Below are 21,277 nucleotides of genomic sequence, written 5' to 3' on the forward strand. Positions count from 1 at the left end.
GAGTGAGACTCCGTCTCAAACACAAACAACAAAAAGACAAAGGAAAACCGTATATTTGTATTCTCTTGGATATAAATTTTAAAAAGCTGAATGGATGCACAAAAAAATTATTAAAAATGGTTGCCTCTATGCAGAAATCTATGGTGGGAAATACAGGAAGGCGGCTTTTCACTGCATATAACTGTTTCCACTTTCTGGACTTTATACCATGTGAAAGCTTTCCCCATTAAAAAATACATTATTTTATTCTTTTTTGTAGAGACAGGGTCTCACTCTGTTGCCCACCTGAAATGCAGTGGTGATCACAGCTCATTGCAACCTTGAACTCCTGGGCTCAGGTGATCCTTCTGCTTCAGCCTTCTGTACAGCTAGGACTACAGGCACATGCTACCATGCCTGGCTAATTTTTTAAAAACTTTTTTGCAGAGATGGGTCTTGCTATGTTGTCCAGGCTGGTCTTGACTTCTGGCAAGTGATCCTCCTTCCTTGACCTCCCAATTACAGGCACAAGCCACTATGCCTGGCCAAAAAAATAAAATTTTAATTTAAAAAAATAGGGTTGGTGATATTTTAAGCTATAGTTCCCAAATGCTGGTCTGCAAATCATGAATACCCATGAAGAATAATTTATTAATCCACCATGAAATCAGAAAAAAACTGTTATGAATTTTTCATAATGCTGAATTCATTTAATTTTAAGGACCAGATTTTAATCTTAAGTACTTTTTAGAGGTGTTAGTAGTCAATACCTGTCAATGTAATGTTTATTTACAATGGGAAAAATTAAAAGTTGGCATCATTACATCAATTCCTCATATTTGAGTCCTGAAATTTTAAAGCACTCTAAATCACCAATTTACACTTGGCTTTTGTTCTCAAGTCAAATATCTGTTTTTACACCTTATTTTGGAAGGCGTTCCTCCTGTGTATTTCATGATGTCGACTAAGTGAAGAGTTATAGCTGAAGGCTTTTCCACATTCGTTACATTCGTAAGGTTTTTCTCCAGTGTGATGTCTCTGATGTTTTTTAAAGGATGAATCATGCCTATAGGCTTTTCCACAGCGGTTGCATTCATATGCTTTCACTCCTGTATGAACAGTTTTATGGTTGCTAAGGTGTATCCTCTGCCTAAAGGCTTTTCCACATTCTCTACATTTGTAGGGTCTCTCCCCAGTATGGATTCTCTGGTGATGTGTTAGATACGCTCTATGACTAAAGGTTTTACAACATGCAGTGCATGCATAGGGCTTCTCCCCGGTATGAATTCTTATATGTTCACTAAGGTGTCTAATCTGTCTAAAGGTTTTCCCACATTCATTGCAAGTAAAAGGTTTCTCTCCAGAATGAGTCCTCAAATGTTGAACCAAGCTAATGTTCTGGCTGAAAGCTTTCTGACATTTATCACATACATAGGGTTTCTCCCCAGTGTGAGTTCTATGATGCTGATTAAGTGATGAGCGATGTCTGAAGGCTTTCCCACATTCCTCACATTCAAAGGGTTTCTCACCAGTATGGATTCTCTGGTGTGTACTGAGGGATGCACTTTGACTAAAGGCCCTTCCACATTCCTTACATCTGAAAGGTTTCTCACCAGTATGAATTCTCATATGTTCAGTAAGGTGAATAGGTTGTTTGAAGATTTTTTCACATATATTACATTCATAGGTTTTTGTTCTTATGTAACTTGTTGGATGATTAATCAAATCTAATTTGTATGTGTTCCGCTTTGTAGGTGTATCATATTTATGGTGCCTCTGTTCAATAATAACATTTGAACGCACAATGATATTTTCCCCAAATTTGTTAGTTTCTTGGACTCTCTTCTTATGGGTCAAGATGGCTTGTCTCACATCTCTCATACAAGTTTCCTGGTGCCTTTCTAAGACATCATCATATGTGGAGACTTTTCTCAACGTGGAATAAATTATATCATCCCTCATGAAACTTTCCATCATAATGCCATGATATAAGCGCTCCTGTGAAATGGCACTCTTTGCAGTTGACTCAATGGTTTCTATTTTACTCTTCAAGTCTGAAAGAAATGAAAAAAAGATTTAAAAACCAATTACTGTAGTGGTTATGGAACAGAGATTTAGACAACAATATGGATAAGTGCATGAGATTTTGACTCATATTTAAATATGATTATGCTGCTTGGAGAGGTAATGGGAAAGGAAATTAAGAAACAGTGAACAGGTTAAAAGTGTCATTATATATATATTTGATATATATATATTTTATATATATAATGTATATTTTATATATCAAATATTTATAAATATATAAATATATAAATATAAATAAATATATATTTATATATAATGTATATTTTATATATCAAATATTTATAAATATATCAAATATTTATAAATATCATATAAATATTTGAATCTTTTAGTCCTGCTCTAATAATACTAAGTAATAAAATTTCAGAGCTATGACTTAAGAATATAAGTATTTTTAATTGACAACTACTTTTGGAAAACAATCTCAGAAAGATAAAAGGAAGATATTTCCCTCCCCACTCTGGCAGCAGCAGGAGACATTAGTTCAGAAAATACAGTTTGAACTAAGAATACACACAAGAACATTATGCTGTCTTTTATTGAAACTTGTGTGTGTGTATATATATATTTCTCTTTCTATAGTTATTAATATGTTCATGGAAGTATTACTTATACAAAGGAGACTTGTAAGAAACCCAGATTGCTATGCTGTTACTGCTGCTAGGTTCTAGGAAAATACCCTTTAACCTTTAAGATTTTTACTTGATAAATTTGTTGCACCATTACTAATATTTCAACTGACAGGTCTTTATGTATTCCTGAAAGGTTTAATTTCTTATAAGATTTTTTTAGCCAACACAGATGGATCATTAGCAATTCAAAATGTCAAATTCTAAATGACAACAGGCAATAATAATGTCTAATAATATCTATGCTCTGCAGGTCCCTGATTCTGGTCTTGAATAGCGGAGGAGGAAAAGAAGAAATGATGGGGGAAAAGCAAAGAAGCCATTTATGCATCCCTCCCTAATTCAGTATCCGAGCATGAGGGAGTGTCAAGCTAGTGGGGAAGAAGAGAGGGTTTAGTTTTGAATGAAGTTAGGAGTTTTTATTATTGCACTGAACTAAATAGGCATTTTACTAAAGTCAAGACTGTTCTTGTTATTTAAAGGAACGGGATCATCAATGGAACTCTCTGAGATTTCATCCAGAGGCTGGGAAAGAACATTCATGGTAGCTTTTATTATTATTTTCATTATTGTAAGTTGAGGAAGAGAAAACCCAGGAAAATATACAAACAGTGATTGGAATTAATAACAGAGTAAAACAAGGTGGCTGCATAAAAGGTCAATATTCAAAATCAATTTTGTTATTACTTACCAGCAACATAATTTTTTTTTTTTTTTTTTTTTGAGACAGAGTTTCACTCTTGTTGCCCAGGCTGGAGTGCAACGGTGTGATCTTGGCTCACTGCAACCTCCGCCTCCCGGGTTCAAGCGATTCTCCTGCCTCAGCCTCCTGAGTAGCTGGGATTACAGGCATGCACCGCCACACCTGGCTAATTTTGTATTTTTAGTAGAGATGGAGTTTCACCATGTTGGTCAGGCTGGTCTCGAACTCCTGACCTCAGGTGATCTGCCCGCCTCAGCATCCCAAAATGCTGGGATTATAGGCATGAGCCACCACACCTGGCCAGCAACATAATCTTTCTTTAAAAATATACCTGTTCACGACTGAGGCTCAGGGAAAAGAAAAGGAAAAAAAATACCATCTACGGTAGCAACAAAATACAAGATTTTCAGAATCAATCTAACAAAAAATGTACAATATGTACAGGAGAAAATCCTGAAATGTTACTGAAAAAAATTAGGAAATATCAATAAATGGAGTGCTATATCATATTCCTGGAAGGATTCAATAGCATAACAATGTTAACTCCCCCAAAATTGATCTAGAAATTCAATTCTATTCCAATCAAAATGCCAGCAGAGTATTTGTGGGTGTGATCTGATGCTCTGATTATATAATTCAAATAGAACAACAAGGATCCAAGAATAACCAGAACAATTTTAAAGAACAAGGTGGGTGAACTACCTCTACCACATATTAAGTCTCATTATGAAATACAGTTTTTAAGACAGCCTGGCATTAGAGTAAGGACAGAAAAACAAAAGAATAAAACAACATAAAGAGAGAAACACGATAGAAAAAGAATATACAAAACGGAAACAGACCCAAACATATAAAGAAACTTGACAGGTGACAGAGCAGCATTAACTATTCCTGGACTGATTATCCATGTGGAAAAAGTTAATCAGATTTCCACCTCATACATACAAATTTATTTATATAAAATAAATTCCAGATGAATTAAACCTAAATGTGAAAAGCAAAACTTTGAAAATACAGGAATATGTAAAAACATATATGTATGATCCACATATATGATAAAATGGAGGATAGCAGGGCACAGCAGCATGCACCTGTAGTCCTGCCTCAGCCTCTTTAGTAGGTGAGGTAGCTGAGGCAGAAGAATCACTTGAGCCCAGGAATTCGAGGCCGGCTTGGGCAACATAGCAAGACCCAGTCTCTAAAAACAATTTAAAAAGTTTACAAAAAAGAATAATAAGGCATAAAAGGGTTTCTTAAAAAGCACAAACAATAAAGAAAAACCTGATAAATTCAGTAACATTAAATTTAGAAACTCACGTCTAACAAAAGACACTAATTTTGAAAAGTCAAAGATGGGCCACTGACCTAGAGTAAACATTTGCAAAACATAAAGCTATCAAGGATTATTATCTAGAATGAATATATGTATAATTATACTAGAATGAATATATATATATATATATACACACACACACACATATACACACACACATTTTTTTCTACCAATCAATAAGAAAAAAAGATTATAGAAACATTGGCAAGGGATATAAACAGGTAATTAACAGAAGAGCCTAGCATTAGAGTAAGGACAGAAGAAGAGATGGATGGATGGTCAATGAACATGAGAAATATACTTCCTTTCACTGGTAATCAGGAAAATGAAAGAAACAAGATACCATAACCCAGTGAATTTACAAAAATCTTAAAGTTTGACAATAACAAATGTTGACAAAGATGCTGAGTTATGGAAACTCTCAAACCCTGTTAATGGGAGAATAACCTGGTGTAACTGCTTTGAAGAGCAAATTGGTAATACCTAGCAAAATGAAAGTGCATATATTCTACAACCCAACAATTTTGCTTCTACCAGCTATCTTAGAGAAACACTTGCATTATGTATACAAGAAGTTATGTACACAAAGGTTTGCTGTAGCATCTTTGTAACTCCCAAATTTGGAAACAATGTAAATGTCTATCAACAGGAAAATGAATAAGAACATTGTGGTTTATTAACTCAATGGAAATGAATGAACTAGAATAACATACTGAGGAATATCACCAGTGTTGAATGAGAAAAGCAAAAGGAAGAAGTATACATACCATTTATTTAAAGAAAGAGAACATGCAAAACAATGCTATATATTGTTTAGTATGTATACACTGATATATAGACTGCTTTTACTACATTATACATGTAATAAAAGCACGAAGACATGGGAATAATATTTCAACGCAGAGTGCTTATTTCAAAAGGTGTAAGGGGGACAGTGGAGCTTCAACTCTGTTTCATTTCTTAGTCTAGGTGGAAGCTACACAGAAATGTGTTATAATGTTTTCTATGCCTTTCTGAGTGTCTAAAATATTTCAGAATAAAAAGCAAAGTTTGAGGAGATTGTTAGGGACCCCGACATTTGGTGAGAAGGAATCCTTTGGTAATTTCTCTTACAGGAGTTTTCATAAGTAGCTGTTACAAAAAAGATACATAAGTTAAAAAGAGAATGAGAATCGAAGCTGGAATTGTAAAATGAACATTGGCAAGAAGTAAAAATGGAGTGCAGGAAAATTAAAGATTTGTAGAATGCAATGAGAGTCTTGGAAAGAGATTGGTTTTCTGTGAAAATACCACATACATTTGACTGCTTAGAGAAAGCTTTAGATTGGCAGCCCTTAGGATACTGGAGAAAGGGAAAATCCAGCTCAACCTTAATGAGGACAAGACTGCTCTTTCCTCCAACTCCAGGGGACTTTTGCAAGGGCTCAGTGAAGGAAAGGGGTAAGGAAGGGACGGGTGATATTAATTTAGTGGAGGCTCTGTCCAGTGGTCTGAGCCCTCCCCACAGCCGAGGCTTTGAGCACTCTGACCTACATATTAAAATTCCATCTGCCTTGGTGATTTGGTTTGAATATTTATCCCCTCCAAATCTCATGTTGAAATGTGATCCCCAGTGTTGCAGGTGGGGCCTGGTGGGAAGTGTTGGGTTATGGGGGTGGATCACTCATGAATGAGTGTCCTCCCCATGGTAATGAGTTCTCACTCTGAGTTCACGTGAGATCTGGTTGTTTAAAAAGCCTGGCACCAGCCTGGCGCAGTGGCTCACACCTGAAATCCCAGCACCTTGGAAGGCCGAGGTGGGCAGATCACAAGGTCGAGATCAAGACCATCCTGGCCAACATGGTGAAACCCTGTCTCTACTAAAAATACAAAAATTAGCTGAGCGTGGTGGCGCATAACTGTAGTCCCAGCTACTCGGGAGGCTGAGGCAGGAGAATCGCTTAAACTCCAGAGGCGGAGGTTGCAGTGAGCCAAGATTGCGCCACTGCACTCCAGCCTGGCGACAGTGCGAGACTCTGTCTCAAAAAAAAAAAAAAGAAAAAGAAAAAGAGCCTGGCACCTCCTCCTTCACTCTCATGCTCCAGCTCCCACCATGTGATATGCCTTTCACCATGATTGTAAGTTTCCTGAGGCCCTCACCAGGAGCAGATGCCAGTGCCATGCTTCCTGTACAGCCTGCAGAATCATTAGCCAATTAAACTTCTTTTCTTTATAAATTATGGAGTTTCAGGTATTCCTTTATAGCAACACAAAAACAGACTAACACACTTGGTCTCACCTGAACTGGGATCTCCTGGGCCTTCTTTCTCTGCCATCCATGGCTCTTCTCCTTTCTCTAACTGGGATATCACACTAGGTTTGGAAAGTTGATATCCTGCTTATGTAGTAAAAAAAACAGTGTGAATGTTTATGCTGATGTCTAAGAACCATCCTCAGAATTTTGAGTCTTCTGGTATTCAGGGTCTCCACAAGTGGAAAGGGGTGGGTCTTTCTATCCTAACTATGTGTAGTAAAGTTGTTCCCCAAGAAAGTCAAATCGGATATGCCCTCACTTGGTTTTCAAAGGGAATAAGACATCTTTAATACAGAACCCAAATCAAGCCTCAAGGAATCTACACATCAATAATTTAAAATAATGACTCTCCTGTAATGGGTGGGTTTCTGGATGCATGGATAGCCAAGTCTTACCCACTGACACCAAGTTGCTGTAGTTCTCCAGCATCACCTCTCGGTATAGATTCTGGTGAGCAGGAGCCAGCTGCCCCCACTCTTCCTGGGTGAAGTCAATAGATATGTCCTTGAAAGTCAACAATTCCTAGAACATCAAATACATTCCTTTTTAGCCGGAGACCACTTCTGTTAAGTTCCAAGGAGTTCTGACAGTATTCTAAATTCTGAGAGATTCTAAACTTACTTTTATCAGGAGCCTTCTCTGGATCTGTTTGGAGATCCTCTGATCTCCAAATCTGATCAACAAAACTGTCTGGAACTGTAGTCTGTCTGGATCTCTAATCTGGAGATTACTATAAATAATGTAATATATAGAAAGACAGATGGTGATACATACCTTAGAAAAAAATTAAGCAGGATAAGAGACATTGGGAGAACCACAGTGAGGGTAGGATGATCTTTTATGTAAAGTGGTTGGGGAAGACTCTCTAAAAGGGTGATGTTTGACCGGAGACATAAATTCAGTAAAGGGAAGAACCACATGGAAATCTGAGAGAAGAGCATCCTGGGCAGGTGCAAAGGACCTAAGGTGACGGTGTCCTTGGCTTGAGGAACAGGAAAGTGAACAGCATGGCTGGAGGTAGGCCGGTTGATGAGAGAGTGGAAAGAAATGAAATCAAGAGAGGTGGAGATGAGGAACAGGGTGGGATAGGGATAGGGGTTCCCCCACCACCTCACGCACTTATTGTCACAAAGACCTGTGCATTCTTACTGAGCTTGAATTCTGAGGCCCTGCTGGAGTTTAATGCAAAAATGAACAAAACTGTCTGGAACTGTAGTCTAATCCCTTCCTAAGCTCAAATGCTAAAAAGATAAAAAGAAAAGCCCTCAGCAATTGTGGCATGGGCTAATTAGAAGTATACTCAATCAAATTAAAGCTGCATGATAGCCAGAGCTCAGCCACAGCTCTAGGAGGAGCCCCTCACCTTAACCACCAGAGAGACGAAAGGGTTTGGAAATAGAACAAAACACATGAATAAACTATGTGTGTGTGTGTATACATACAAAACACACACATGTATGTATGTATATACACATGCACTCCTGCCTTGGCCCCTCAAAGTGTTCGCATTATAGGCATGAGACACCGTGCCCGGCTTAGAGATCACTTTTTTTTTTTTTTTTTTGAGACAGAGTCTCACCCTGTTGTCCAGGCTGGAGTGCAGTGGTGCGAGCTCAGCTCACTGCCACCTCCCGGGTTCAAGTGATTCTCCTGCCTCAGCCTCCCAGGTAGCTGGTATTACAGGTGCACGCCACCACGCCCAGCTAATTTTTGTATTTTTAGTAGAGACCGGGTTTCACCATGTTGGTCAGACTGGTCTCGAACTCCTGGCCTCAGGCGATTCGCCCACCTCAGCCTCCTGAAGTGCTGGGATTACAGGCGTGAGCCACCGCGCCCGGCCTGAGAGATCACTTTTTACTGTGATATGCAATTTACCGGAGAGATGAAGTGCTAATGCAGAGATGCTTAGCATCACACTGAATTTTAAGTAAATACTTGAAACACCTGAGCTCACTACAATAGCCACAGGAGATAGCTATAAAATTATCATACTAATACACTATGTGTACTATAGTTTATTTTATGCAGTAGTGATTTAATACTGCATCTTTACATTTGTTTACATTTCTCTCAACTGAGAATGGCACCATGAATAGTCTGTGCACATAAGCTTTGAAAATTTTTAACTTTTTATAATAGATACGTGTATCTCATGGTAGTAAATGATGAAATAGACTAGTACCTACATATATTTTATGTATTCATAACATACCTAACTTTTTCTTAATTTTTTTGATACTCCTAGGCTACATGGTCCATCTGCAAGTTTTTTCAAATTGTCACAAATCTCCAAAAAATGTTTCAATATATTTATTGAAAAAAGTCTATATAGAAGTGGACCTGCACAGTTCAAACCTGCGCTGCTCAAGAATCAACTGTAGGCCGGGCGCAGTGGCTCATGCCTGTAATCCCAGCACTTTGGGAGGCTGATGCGGGCAGATCATGAGGTCAAGATATCAAGACCATCCTGGCCAACATGGTGAAACCCTGTCTCTACTAAAAATACAAAAATTAGCTGGGCATGGTGGTGCATGCCTGTAGTCCCAGCTACTCGGAAGGCTGAGGCAGAAGAATCACTTGAACCCGGGAGGCGGAGGTTGCAGTGAGCCGAGATCTTGCCACTGCACTCCAGCCTGGTGACAGAGCAAGACTCCATCTTAAAAAAAAAAAAAAAAAAAAAATCAACTGTAAATGAAAATTCTACAAGTGAAAAAGACAATATCTAAAAATTCATTGGATGGGCTTAAAGTAGATTAGACCATGATGAGATAAGATCAGTGAAACTTAAGATGGGTCAATAAATATTATTCAAACTAGAGTACCAAGAGAAAAAAATCTGTGGGATAATATCAAGTGGTCTATTATACATGTAATTAGAATCTCAGGGCTAGGTGGGATGGCTCCTGCCTGTAATCCCAGCACTTTGGAAGGCCAAGGCAGGAGGACTGCTTGAGCTCAAGAGTTTGAGACCAGCCTAGGCAACATAGGAAGACCCTGTCTCTACAAAAAAAATACAAAAATTAGCCAGGCATGGTGGCGCACACTTGTAGCCCCAGCTGCTCAGGAGGCTGAGGCAGGAGGATCACTTAAGCCTGAGAGGTAGTGGTGGGAGGGAGGGAGGGAGGGAGGAAAAAGAAGGGAGGGAGGGATGGAGGGAGGGAGGAAGGGAGGGATGGAGGGAGGGAGGAAGGGAAGGAAGGAAGGGAGGAAAGGAGGGAGGAAGGGAAGGAAGGAAGGGAGGGAGGAAAGGAGGGAGGAAGGGAGGAAGGGAAGCAGGGAGGGAGAAAGAGCAATCTCAGAAGAGGGAATAGGTAGAAAAAATATTTGAAAAATAATGGCTGAAGATTTTCCAAACTAATAGGAAAAAAAATCAACCCACAGATCCAAGAAGCTCAGCAAACCCCAAAAAGGATAAACTCAAAAGAAAAATCACAGCAAGGCACAGTGGCTCGTGCCTGTAATCCCAGCACTTTGGGAGGCTATGGTGGCAGATCACTTGAGGTCAGGAGTTTGAGACCAGCCTGGCCAACATGGTGAAACCCCATCTCTACTAAAAATACACAAAATAAAAAATAAAGTAAAATAAGGCGGGTGTGGTAGTTTACATCTGTTATCCTAGCTACTTGAGAGGCTGATGTGAGAGGATTTCTTGAACCCAGGAGGTGGAGGTTGCAGTGGGCCAAGATCATGCCACTGCACTCCTGCCTGGGTGACAGAGCAAGACTCCGTCTCAAACAACAACAACAACAACAACAACAACAACAAATCACACCTATGCACATCAGATAAAAGTTGATATAAAACAGATACATCACATAGAAAGAATAACACCTGCCTTCTCATCACAGATAATACAATCTAAAAGATAATGGAACATTTTTAAACTACTTAAAGAAAAAGCAGTCAACCTAGAATTCTTTATCCAATAAGATCCTCAAATAGGAAGATAATATAAAGAAATGTTTAGATCAATAAAAGTGAGAATTTGTCACCAGAACACCCAATTATAAGAAATGCTAAACAAAGTTCTTTAAGCTGAAGGGAAATGATGCAAGATAGAAACCTGGAATGAAAGGGGAAAAGGAAGAGTGCCTAAATGGATAAATATGAGGGCAAATACGAAAGACGTGTTTTTTTCCATTTTCATAATTTGTTATAAGACAGTTTACTATTAAAAGCAAAATTAAGAACAATATACTGTGGTGTTTTTACACGTAAAACAAAATGTATATTGACAAAACACTAAGAGTGGGAAGGAGTATATGAAAATATAATGTAAGTCTTTCATATGATATGTGAAGCCATAAAACATTAATTCAAAGTAACTGTGGAATGTTACTTTTGTAACATGTGTAATGTTAAATACATTTGTAACATTCCACAGTTACTTTGAATTAATATTATATGGCCTCACATATAATATGATTGTTTTTAGTGGTTGTTAGGGCAACCACTAAAAATAAATCAAAGAACTGGCCAGACTCAGTGGTTCACGCCTGTAATCCCAGCACTTTGGGAGGCCAAGGTGGGTGGATCACCTGAGGTCAGGAGTTCGAGACCAGCCCGGCCACCATGGCAAAACCCAGTCTCTACTAAAAATACAAAAATTAGCCAGGCGTGGTGGTGGGAGCCTGTAATCCCAGCTACTCGAGAGGCTGAGGCAGGAGAATTGCTTGAACCTGGAAGGCAGAGGTTGCAGTGAGCCGAGATCATGCCACTGCACTCCAGCCTGGGCAACAAGAGTGAAACTCTGTATCAAAAAAAAAAAAAAAAAAAAAAAAAAGCAGGCCAGGCGCAGTGGCCCATGCCTGTAATCTCAGCCCTTTGGGAGGGAGAGGCGGGCGGATCACGAGGTCAGGAGATCAAGACCATCCTGGCTAACACAGTAAAACCTCGTCTCTGCTAAAAATACAAAAAAAAATTAGCCAGGTGTGGTGGCACGCGCCTGTAGTCCCAGCTACTCAGGAGGCTAAGGCAGAATTGCTTGAACCCAGGACGTAGAGGTTGCAGTGAGCCAAGATTGCACCACTGCACTCCAGCCTGGGCAACAGAGCAAGACTCTGTCTCAATTAAAAAAAAAAAATCAAAGAACTGTAGCTTAAAAGTCATTAGAGGACATAAAATGGAATACTGGAAAAATGATTCAATGCAAAAGAAGGCAGAAAAAGGCTGGGCACGGTGGCTCACACCTGTAATCCCAGCACTTTCGGAGGCTGAGGTGGGCAGGTAACTTGAGGTTAAGAGCTTGAGACCAGCCTAGCCAACATGGTGAAACCCCATCTCTACTAAAAATACAAAATTAGCCAGGTGTGGTGGCAGGCACCTGTAATCTCAGCTACTTGGGAGGCTGAGGCTGGAGAATCGCTTGAACCCAGGAGGTGGAGGTTGTAGTGAGCCGAGATCGCACCACTGCAGTCCAGCCTGGGTGACAAAGCGAGACTCTGTCTTTAAAAAAACAAAACCAAACAAAAAGAAGGCAGGAAAAGAGAAACAAATAAACAAAGGCTAGATAGGACAAATAGCAAACAAAAGTATACACTTAGACCCAACCATACTGATTGTTTTATTTATTTTATTTTATTTTTATTTTTTGAGACGGAGTTTTGCTCTTGTTGCCCAGGCTAGAGTGCAATGGCGCAATCTCGGCTCATGCAACCTCCGCCTCCCGGGTTCAAGTGATTCTCCTGCCTCAGCCGCCAGAGTAGCTGGGATTACAGGCACACACCACCACGTCCGGCTAATATTGTATTTTTAGTAGAGACGGGGTTTCTCGATGTTGGACAGGCTGGTCTTGAACTCCTGACCTCAGGTGATCTTTCTGTCTCTGGCTCCCAAAGTGCTGGGACCACAGGCATGAGCCACCATGCCCGGCCACTTAAGCTTTTTACAATCTCAGTGTCCTCAAATAAGAAGGTCAAATGCTAATATCTGCCATCTAGGATTGGAATATATTGCAGCTTTATTTATAGTAATATGGAAGAAGTAACGATAATAGTCTAAAGAGTTATCGCTACATTCTACTTATCTGGAATTTTTCACTTCCTACATTTATCATAAACTGATGGGTTTAAAGGATTAAATTTTTTTAAACTGAAGTACAATTTACATACAGGAAAATACACTAAGAAAGTGTACAGTTTGGGCTGGGTGCAGTGGCTCGTCTGTAATCCCAGCACTTTGGGAGGCTGAGGCAGAAGGATTGTTTGAGCTGAAGAGTTTGAGACCAGTTGGACAACACAGTAAGACCCTATTTTTTCTGTCATTTTTTTAATTGGCAAAGTATGGTGGCATGTTCCTGTAGTCCTAGCTACTTGGGAGGCTTAGGCAGGAGAACTGCTTGAGCCCAGGAGTTTGAGGTTGCAATGAGTTATGATTGTACCACTGCACTGCAGCCTGAGCTACAAAGTGAGACTCAGTCTCTAAAAAAAAAAAAAAAAAAAAAAAAAAATTAAAAAAGGTGTATGGTTTGATTTTGACATATGTAACATAATGTAATCAAGATAGAGAACATTTCCACCATCTCAGAACGTTCCTTCATGCCCCTTTTTAAACGGTATTCCACTCCACCCCCAGTTGATCCACCAGTCGATTCCACCCCACCCGCAGATCTCATTTAAAAATGAGATCTCTATTTTTAAAAAGAATATATGTTCTGTAGTTGTTAGACGTAGTGTTCCATAAGTGTTAATTAGGTTAAATTGGTTGATAGTGTTGTTCAAATCTTCTGTATCCTTGATGAGTTTTTGTCTACTGGTTACAATTACTGAGAAAGAAGTGTTAAAGTTTCTAATTACTGTGATTTTGTCTATATCTCTCTTTAGTTCTGTCAATTTTGCTTTATTTTGAAGTTCTGTCATCACATGTATAAACACTTAGAATTGTTGACCCTCTTATTATTATGAAATGTCCCTTTTTGCCTAGGAATACTCCTTTTCCAGAAGTCCACTTTGCGTGATATAATATATGCCTCCAATGTTCTTTTAATTATTGTTTGTACGGTATAGCTTTTTTCATCTTTTTACTTTAAACTTGAAACTGTCTCAAAAAAAAACAAAAGCTAAAGTAATTGCCCCAGATCACTGAGCAACTAGACAAATGTTATACCATCTAATTTCAGCACTCCAGTTCATTTCACTTAAAACCCTTCTGTCCTCCAATAAGATCTCCTCTTTAAGTCTTTCTTTCACATTTATTCTACAATTTTCCTTCCATTTCATCTCTGTTTCCAATAGGCAGTACCGACTATCCCATTTGTGACATGCTGTTGTAGCTGCTCTCAGTGGCTACTCTAGCTTTTCTGGCCAGCCCGTCTGATGTGTGCACTGTGTGGCCTATTTCTTTTCTACTCACTTCTCCTTTGGTTCTGGTTTGACCTCTGTTTTCAATATTACACTAAGGGTCACCTCTCAAAGTTCACAGTAATACATGTACATCACTAAGAAAGAACCTTCTTAGACATTTTGATTTTGAGTATTTTATTGAGATTTCTCTTAGCTCTCATGTGGTATCGGTTGGTTTTTAGGGGCTAGAATTGTATCTCTCATTTCACTTTCTTTATAGAAAGTAGCATCATACTAGATTCAGATGTTGGTGAGAAACAAGAGTGACATGGAGGGAGACCCCTATGAGTAGGGAAATTGCCACCACTGGAGCCCAATTTTCTGTAAAAGGACAACTTGCACTAAGCTCCTTAGGTTGAATTTGTTAGTCTTAATACCCTACCTCACCACCACTCCCACCTCTGCAAAAAAGACAGGTTATATACCCTAAAAACAGGAGAAGCAATGTCAAGAAAATGAGATGAATCCCTACTCACCTGGGATTCTGCTGTCGGGAGTCCAGGGGTCACTTCATCCTCTAAACTTTCTCTCTGGGTCTTTACGTCCTCAGCATCCTGAGACAGCAGAGCTGGGGAAGGAAAAGAGCCATGAGCTTTGCATCTCCCCAAATCTCCCAAATAAAGAAATTGCCTGCAGACCCACTCAATGTGGCTCCTCCGCCAAAAAGGTTCACAAAGAGGGACATTGAGAGTGACTCAAGAGCAGCCTGAAGCCTCCTTAATGAGGAGGACCTGCTGCAAGTCGCTTTGGGCATTAATGTTTCCCAGTGATCAAAAACTATGTATGAGAGAACAAAATATTTAAATGCAGAATCCTTTAAATCCCACTCCCCCGTCCAAAAAACTCTACCAATGGTCAATACTGGTCCAAAAGCACAGCTCTAACAGGCCACTCCTTTGTTCAAAAATCCTCAAAGGTTCCCCACTGACAAGAAGGAAAAATCCAAACACTTCACCATGGACTTCAAGGCACTCTACAATCTGCCCAAAGCATATTTTCTCAACAACGGGTACTGCTAAACTACCATCCTTTATACATGGGACACACCCACCCACCCACCACATTATTAGTCATTCAGACTAAAGATTCTCAGTCAGACTAAAGATGCCCCATTTTCTTCAAGGCACCCACTTTTGTATCCTTTCCCCAAATCTACACAAAAAACCTAAGACGTTCTTCAAGGCCCAAATCAATGCTACCTGCTCTGTGAAAATTTCTTAAATACATACAACCAGGCCGGGCGCAGTGGCTCATGCCTGTAATCTCAGAACTTTGGGAGGCCGAGGCAGGTGGATCACGAGGTCAGGAGTTCGAGACCAGCCTGGCCAATATGGTGAAACCCCATATCTACTAAAAATATAAAAACTGTAACAACGTAAAAGCTAATTAAGGTCACAAACTTCGATGAAACCCTTGAAGTCCAAATCTTCTTGATATTGTGAATTGTACTCCTTCCAGTTTAGTTTCTTCTGGACTTTCCTTAACTGACTACCTTTTAATTTTAAATTTGCACACATTATGATTAAAATTGGGCCTCTACTGTGATGATTCCTATTTCCTCTCATGTTTGAAAGTACAAACTAACATTCAAATAAACATTAGCATCAAGTAGTGCAGACATTTGTATGCATTTCCTTGATTCAATTTGTTGTGACCTTACCAGTTTTGAAGTGGAATTGCACCATTTCGTAGATAAAGGAAACTAAGTATATTGCTGCACTTTTAAGTTTTCAAAACAGTGTTTGAAAATTGCACGGTTTTTTTTTAAACTCAGTTTAAAAAGACTAAAATGTTCTTTCAAAAGAGGCATCTAACTGTGTTCCTAATTCTGTATATGGGCTTAGGTTTTGTAACCAATAAAAAAAAACCTGCTATCAAATATGAAAAAAGCAATGCAAAAATTATCCAGGCGTGGTGGCAGACACCTGTAGTCCCAGCTGCTCAGGAGGCTGAGGCAGGAGAATCGCTTGAACCTGGGAGGCAGGAGTTGCAGTGAGCTGAGATCACGCCACTGCACTCCAGCCTGGGTGACACAGCGAGACTCCGTCACCAAAAAAAAAAAAAATTACAACCAGAACAAAGTTTCCTGTCGCTTGTGTTCCAAAATAACTTTTCTTAGGCTGCTTTCTATTATTTTGATTGAGGTGTATGCCTATCTCAATCCATTAGTAATCAGAATTAGAGATAATTATTCATTTTTCCATCTTTTAAGATGTTTAGCCAAAGTCCCTGCCTGACACAACTAGAACAATAAATACTGGCTGAGTGTAAAGCATTAAAGGTATGAATTAAAACACCACATGAGACACATGACTTCCTCCATCCTTCTATTTATTCCTAACCAGACCACTAAATAAGGTGTGATTGTTGGGCATCTCTCCCACAGTTCAAGCTAACATGAGAGTAATCTGGCATGTCATTCCTGCCTCTCAGCAGATGAAAAGAAAAAACTGATACTTGTGATAAATACTGGGTTGGGGCTAAAATGACTGGAACCTGTGCAGGAAAACCCTTAGAGGACTTAAGGAGGGCAGAAATCTTAGACCCGTCTGTGAATCACATTCCCACACTCAGGCACCACTGGTGGGGAACACCTTGTATTCTGTCTTCCTGCCACATGTAGTATTTGAAGATGGGAGATGAGAGCAGCTGCAAGCACGTGTCACAAGGAGTCCATGCTGGACCCCAAGATTTTCCCTCACAGCTGTCCCCTTCCCAAAAACCACAAGAATGAACCCCCAAAGACCTTCTCTCCCTCCTTCTCTCCACTTCAATGAAGTGTGTACCTATCTTTTCACACACAAATGAGATCCCCTTCTTCCCCCTCCATCAGCCCATTCTCACCTTCTCCTTCAAACATTTTAGTCACATCCTCCCACAGGGGCGCCCCCTCCACGGCCTTCTTTGGATGTTGCAGCTTCACCCAGGTGCTGGCCTCGGTAGGCAGGGTGATCAGGAGCTGCTGTGGCATGATGCCTGCCTTACTGGACTTGTCCACTTCTGTTGAGGAAATTGCCAGAAGCTCTTGATGAGACGCTTCACAGTTGTGGGGTGTTGCTCAGATTCCAATCACCTGCCCTCAGGACTCTGGTGTGTCCCTGCAGCACCAGGACCTGGGGGTTCCTAGAGACTGATGTGACTTTAACAATTCTGGAAAACAAACTCCCCTTTAAATCAAGCACTTTCTTTGGGAGGCAGCCAGTTAGTTAGGTTTGAGTTCATGTCTCCATACTCTTTAGAGGAGCAAAAGGGAAGGGAAGAGGGATCCAGAAGCACTTGTCTCCAGAACTCCAGAATCTGCAGAAATATATTTAAAACTGCAAAATACCCAAAAGAAAAATATGTTATCCATGCAGGAATAAATATAATACATGTTCCTGGACATGGCTCTATCTCCAGTTCTATACATACATACACAAACATGCAAAGATGTACAAACATGCACAGACCATGCCTCATCTTCCCTCCTTGTAAGCTGCATGCATCTTCTGCCTGGACACAGACGGGGTTTAAGAGGGCAGGCTTTGAAATCAGACAGCCTGGCTTAGAAACCTGACACTTGCACTTAAAAGCTCTATGACACTTCAACTCTCAGCTTCAGTTTCTTAATCTATAAAATGGAGATAATAATTGTATTCTATAGAGTTGTAATGTTGGTTGAGACAATGCTAGGCATACAGTAAACCCTTAATGAACATTGTTATAAACCTGTTATCATATTGCTGAATCATAGTATTAATTTTTAAAGTTATTTTTAGAAACAATTAAATCTGCATTTAAAGTTCAAAATATCTCAACTGACAGAATAATGACATAGCTGCATTTTGGCATGAGCAAGCAGTGACAGCCACGTCACCACCCACGCAGATGCCCAGCAGCTGGCAAGTTCCTTGGAACCACACTGGGAAGATGCATCTTGGTTTCAGAAATGTTAAAATTGGGGAAGAGGGTATGTCTTCAAATGGTGTAAATTTAGTATAATGAGGACTACTGCAGAATAGTAATAGGCAAATTTGGAAACAACTCAAACCCATCATCTCAACCAAACCCTAGAATCTGAGCAGGTGCTTTGACCGTGACCAGGTCCAAAGTATACGGCACTCCAAGAACAGTCGGAGCTACGTGGGAAGGGAGCTGGCCCAACTTTTTGAAGTTTGTTGGAGAAGGATGGGTATGTGACTTATAGGCGCGCGCGCGCGCGCGCGCGTGTGTGTGTGTGTGTGTGTGTGTGACTATATGCAGAGACAGGAGCTGCGTGTGTTCTAGGAATTGGAGCTTGTGAAAAATATCCCACCCCTGAATACATAAAAAGTCTTGTTACCAAAGTGCACGAATTTTCGAATCTTACTCGGGAAAACAGTTAATGGCTGAGAAGCTTCATATCGAAGATGCCCCACCCTCACAGTGCTCCCAGACATGCCACCCTCGGACTCAAAGACTGCACACAGACTCCTACTCACCACATCGGCCTTGGACCCAGGTAGGACCAGAGACGGGGGCGTGGGAGTGCTCACTCTTGAGGTTTTCAGCTGTAAAGAGTGTCTCTTTAGAGACGGACTGAGTGGTAACAGATATTGTTCCCTCCCGGCCTTTTATAGACAGACCACATCTCCACTCAACGCAATCATTCTCCAAGAAGCGTCCAGCGTTGAGGTCGGCTTCCTTCGGAAGCCCGGAGGACCCTCGGCCTCCGGAGTGGACGAGGGTCTGCTCCACATTCCCATCAAGGGCCCGCCCAGGCGGGTGGGCTTTCCCAGCAGCGCCCCCAGGAGCGAGGCTTTGAGGGCCGGAATGGGAGGGATGCCCCGAGCCGGCGTCTTGCAGACCCCGGCGAGGATACACCTCCCTGGCTGCCGCTTTAACACGGGGCCGGCGGCTGCAGCCAAGCCCACCCAGCCTGGCCTCTTAGGCCGCAGCCGGGTGTCTCGCCTGGCCTCTGCCTCCGGCCGCGCCCTCCCGGCCGCTTGCACCGCCGGCCGCTCTCGCTGCAGCCCTGGCGGTCCCGGGGCCCACCCCACGCGGTCCCGCTGCAGCAGCCACAACCCGCGCGTCTTCCGGCGGGTTGTGAGCCCCGGCCGCCGGCTCCGCCCACAGGGGGCTGCCACGGAGCCCGCCCTCTCCCGGGAAGCAGCGCGCGCCCTCGAACCCGGAAGCTGGAAGCCGCCCGAGCGCGCCCCCGAGGGCCGTCCGGAACCGTGGGTAGCGGCCACCCAGCTACGCCGCCCCACGTTTCCTCACAGCGGTCCTTGGGAGACCTCCTTCAGCCTTTCCGGTGAAGCGCCTTCCCTGTCATTCATTCATTCACTCATTCATTCATTCACTCATTCATTCAGTTATCTATTCTGAGTGTGTAAGATGTACCCCCACATTCTTATTGGCCCTGCGTATACAGCAGTTAACAAAACGCAGTTCCTGCTTTCTTGGAACTTAATTACATCGAAATTAATTGACAATACCAAATAGAAAAATAAATAGATAATACCCCAGGCGATGGTGAGGACCATGAAGAAAAGGAAAGCAGGGTGGGGAGATGATGGGCTAGGATATTTGTATCAACCCACTGTAGAAAACAACAATAAAATTTAAAAATAAAATTCTGGAATACGTGTGTGTGTGTGTGTGTGTGTGTGTGTGTGTGTATACATATATATATATAATATATAAATAAATTTTTTTTGAGACGGAGTTTCGCTCTTGTTGCCCAAGCTGGAGTGCAGTGGCGCGATGTCGGCTCACTGCAACCTCTGCCTCCCGGGTTCAAGCGATTCTCCTGCCTCAGCCTCCGGAGTAGCTGGGATTACAGGCACGCATCACCATGCCTGTAATTTTGTATTTTTAGTAGAGATGGGGTTTCTCCATGTTGGTCAGGCTGGTCTCGAACTGCAGACCTCAAGTGATTCATCCGCCTCAGCCTCCTAAAGTGCTGGGATTACAGGCGTGAGCCACCGCACCCGGCATATATATATATATATAATTATTCTTGAGACAGTCTCACTCTGTTGCCCGGGCTGGAGTGTAGTGGCGCGATCTCCGCTCACTGCAACCTCCACCTCCCGGGTTCAAGCAGTTCTCCCTGCCTCAGCCTCCTGAGTAGCTGGGATTATAGGCGCCTGCCACTAAGCCTGGCTAATTTTTGTATTTTTAGTAGAGACGGGGTTTCACCATGTTGGCTAGGCTGGTCTCAAACTCCCAGCCTCAAGTGATCCACCCACCTCGGCCTCCCAAAGTGCTGGGATTACAGGCGTGTAATCCCAAATCTACCAAAAATACAAAAATTAGCCGGGCATGGTGGCACATGCCTGTAATCCAAGTTACTTGGGAGACTGAGGCAGGAGAATTGCTTGAACCCAGGAGGTGGAGGTTTCAGTGAGCCGAGATCGCACCAGCCTGAGCAACAAGAGCAAAACTCCATCTCAAAAAAAAAAGAAGAAGAAGAAGAAGAAGAAGAAGACCCTCCTTACAATAACTGGGACCCCAAAGGGCAACAGCCTCAGGGTGAGGATGAATTGAAAATGGAACAGCTTAAAAGGAATTTACAGACTGCATCAAATTGCCTGTCTCAGACATTATCTTGGTTTAAGACTGTCTCTGACTATGGTGTCACCAGATGCTTGGCAAAAGCAAATATGAATCCTTTTTGGAGGAAAGCCTTATAATTGTAGGGCCCACATTTTTCCTACACATAAGTTTTCATAGACAATGTCAAATACAGAATTAAAGATAACCAGGTACACAAAGAAACTAGATTCTTAGTGAGAACCAGCAGAAACACAAACATTGGAAATAGACCTGCAGAAACAACTGCTTTTGGAATTATTTGATGCAAACCACAAAATAATATTTTCTTGGGCTGGACACAGTGGTTTATGTCTATAATCCCAGCACTTTGGGAGGCCAAGGCCGGTGGATTGC

At 41.4% G+C, this 21,277-nt stretch overlaps 2 protein-coding genes and 1 long non-coding RNA gene across 8 annotated transcripts in view; 2 read left to right on the top strand and 1 right to left on the bottom strand.

Annotated features, from left to right (window-relative positions):
* LOC129143620 (uncharacterized) overlaps nt 1-4,610 on the top strand; it is a 15,914-nt gene extending 11,304 nt beyond the window's left edge. The window contains exon 3 of the long non-coding RNA XR_008547258.2: nt 2,950-4,610. This is a non-coding gene — a long non-coding RNA (uncharacterized LOC129143620). The remainder of the gene's footprint in view (nt 1-2,949) is intronic.
* On the bottom strand, nt 666-19,292 carry ZFP69 (ZFP69 zinc finger protein). 6 transcript variants are annotated; one of them, XM_063782126.1, is made up of 6 exons: nt 18,826-19,292; nt 17,210-17,662; nt 14,842-14,933; nt 7,421-7,547; nt 7,011-7,106; nt 666-2,033 (listed from the first exon to the last, which is right to left on the bottom strand). In XM_063782126.1, the coding sequence occupies exons 2-6, from the start codon at nt 17,334-17,336 to the stop codon at nt 895-897; spliced, it is 1,581 nt and encodes a 526-aa protein (XP_063638196.1). In that variant the 5' UTR covers nt 17,337-17,662; nt 18,826-19,292; the 3' UTR covers nt 666-894. The 6 variants fall into 6 exon arrangements, with proteins under 6 accessions (XP_063638196.1, XP_063638189.1, XP_063638182.1 ...); XM_063782119.1 differs by having other exon boundaries at nt 17,210-17,682; nt 18,826-18,954; XM_063782112.1 differs by having other exon boundaries at nt 7,011-7,109; nt 17,210-17,682; nt 18,826-18,954.
* LOC107976461 (uncharacterized) lies at nt 18,449-19,967 on the top strand. Its single transcript, XM_016959965.4, has 2 exons — nt 18,449-18,845; nt 18,964-19,967. The coding sequence occupies exons 1-2, from the start codon at nt 18,754-18,756 to the stop codon at nt 19,709-19,711; spliced, it is 840 nt and encodes a 279-aa protein (XP_016815454.2). The 5' UTR covers nt 18,449-18,753; the 3' UTR covers nt 19,712-19,967.
* The last annotated feature ends 1,310 nt before the right edge of the window (nt 19,968-21,277 follow it).

This window comes from Pan troglodytes, chromosome 1 (genome assembly GCF_028858775.2).
Source record: "Pan troglodytes isolate AG18354 chromosome 1, NHGRI_mPanTro3-v2.0_pri, whole genome shotgun sequence".
Lineage (NCBI taxonomy): Eukaryota > Metazoa > Chordata > Mammalia > Primates > Hominidae > Pan > Pan troglodytes.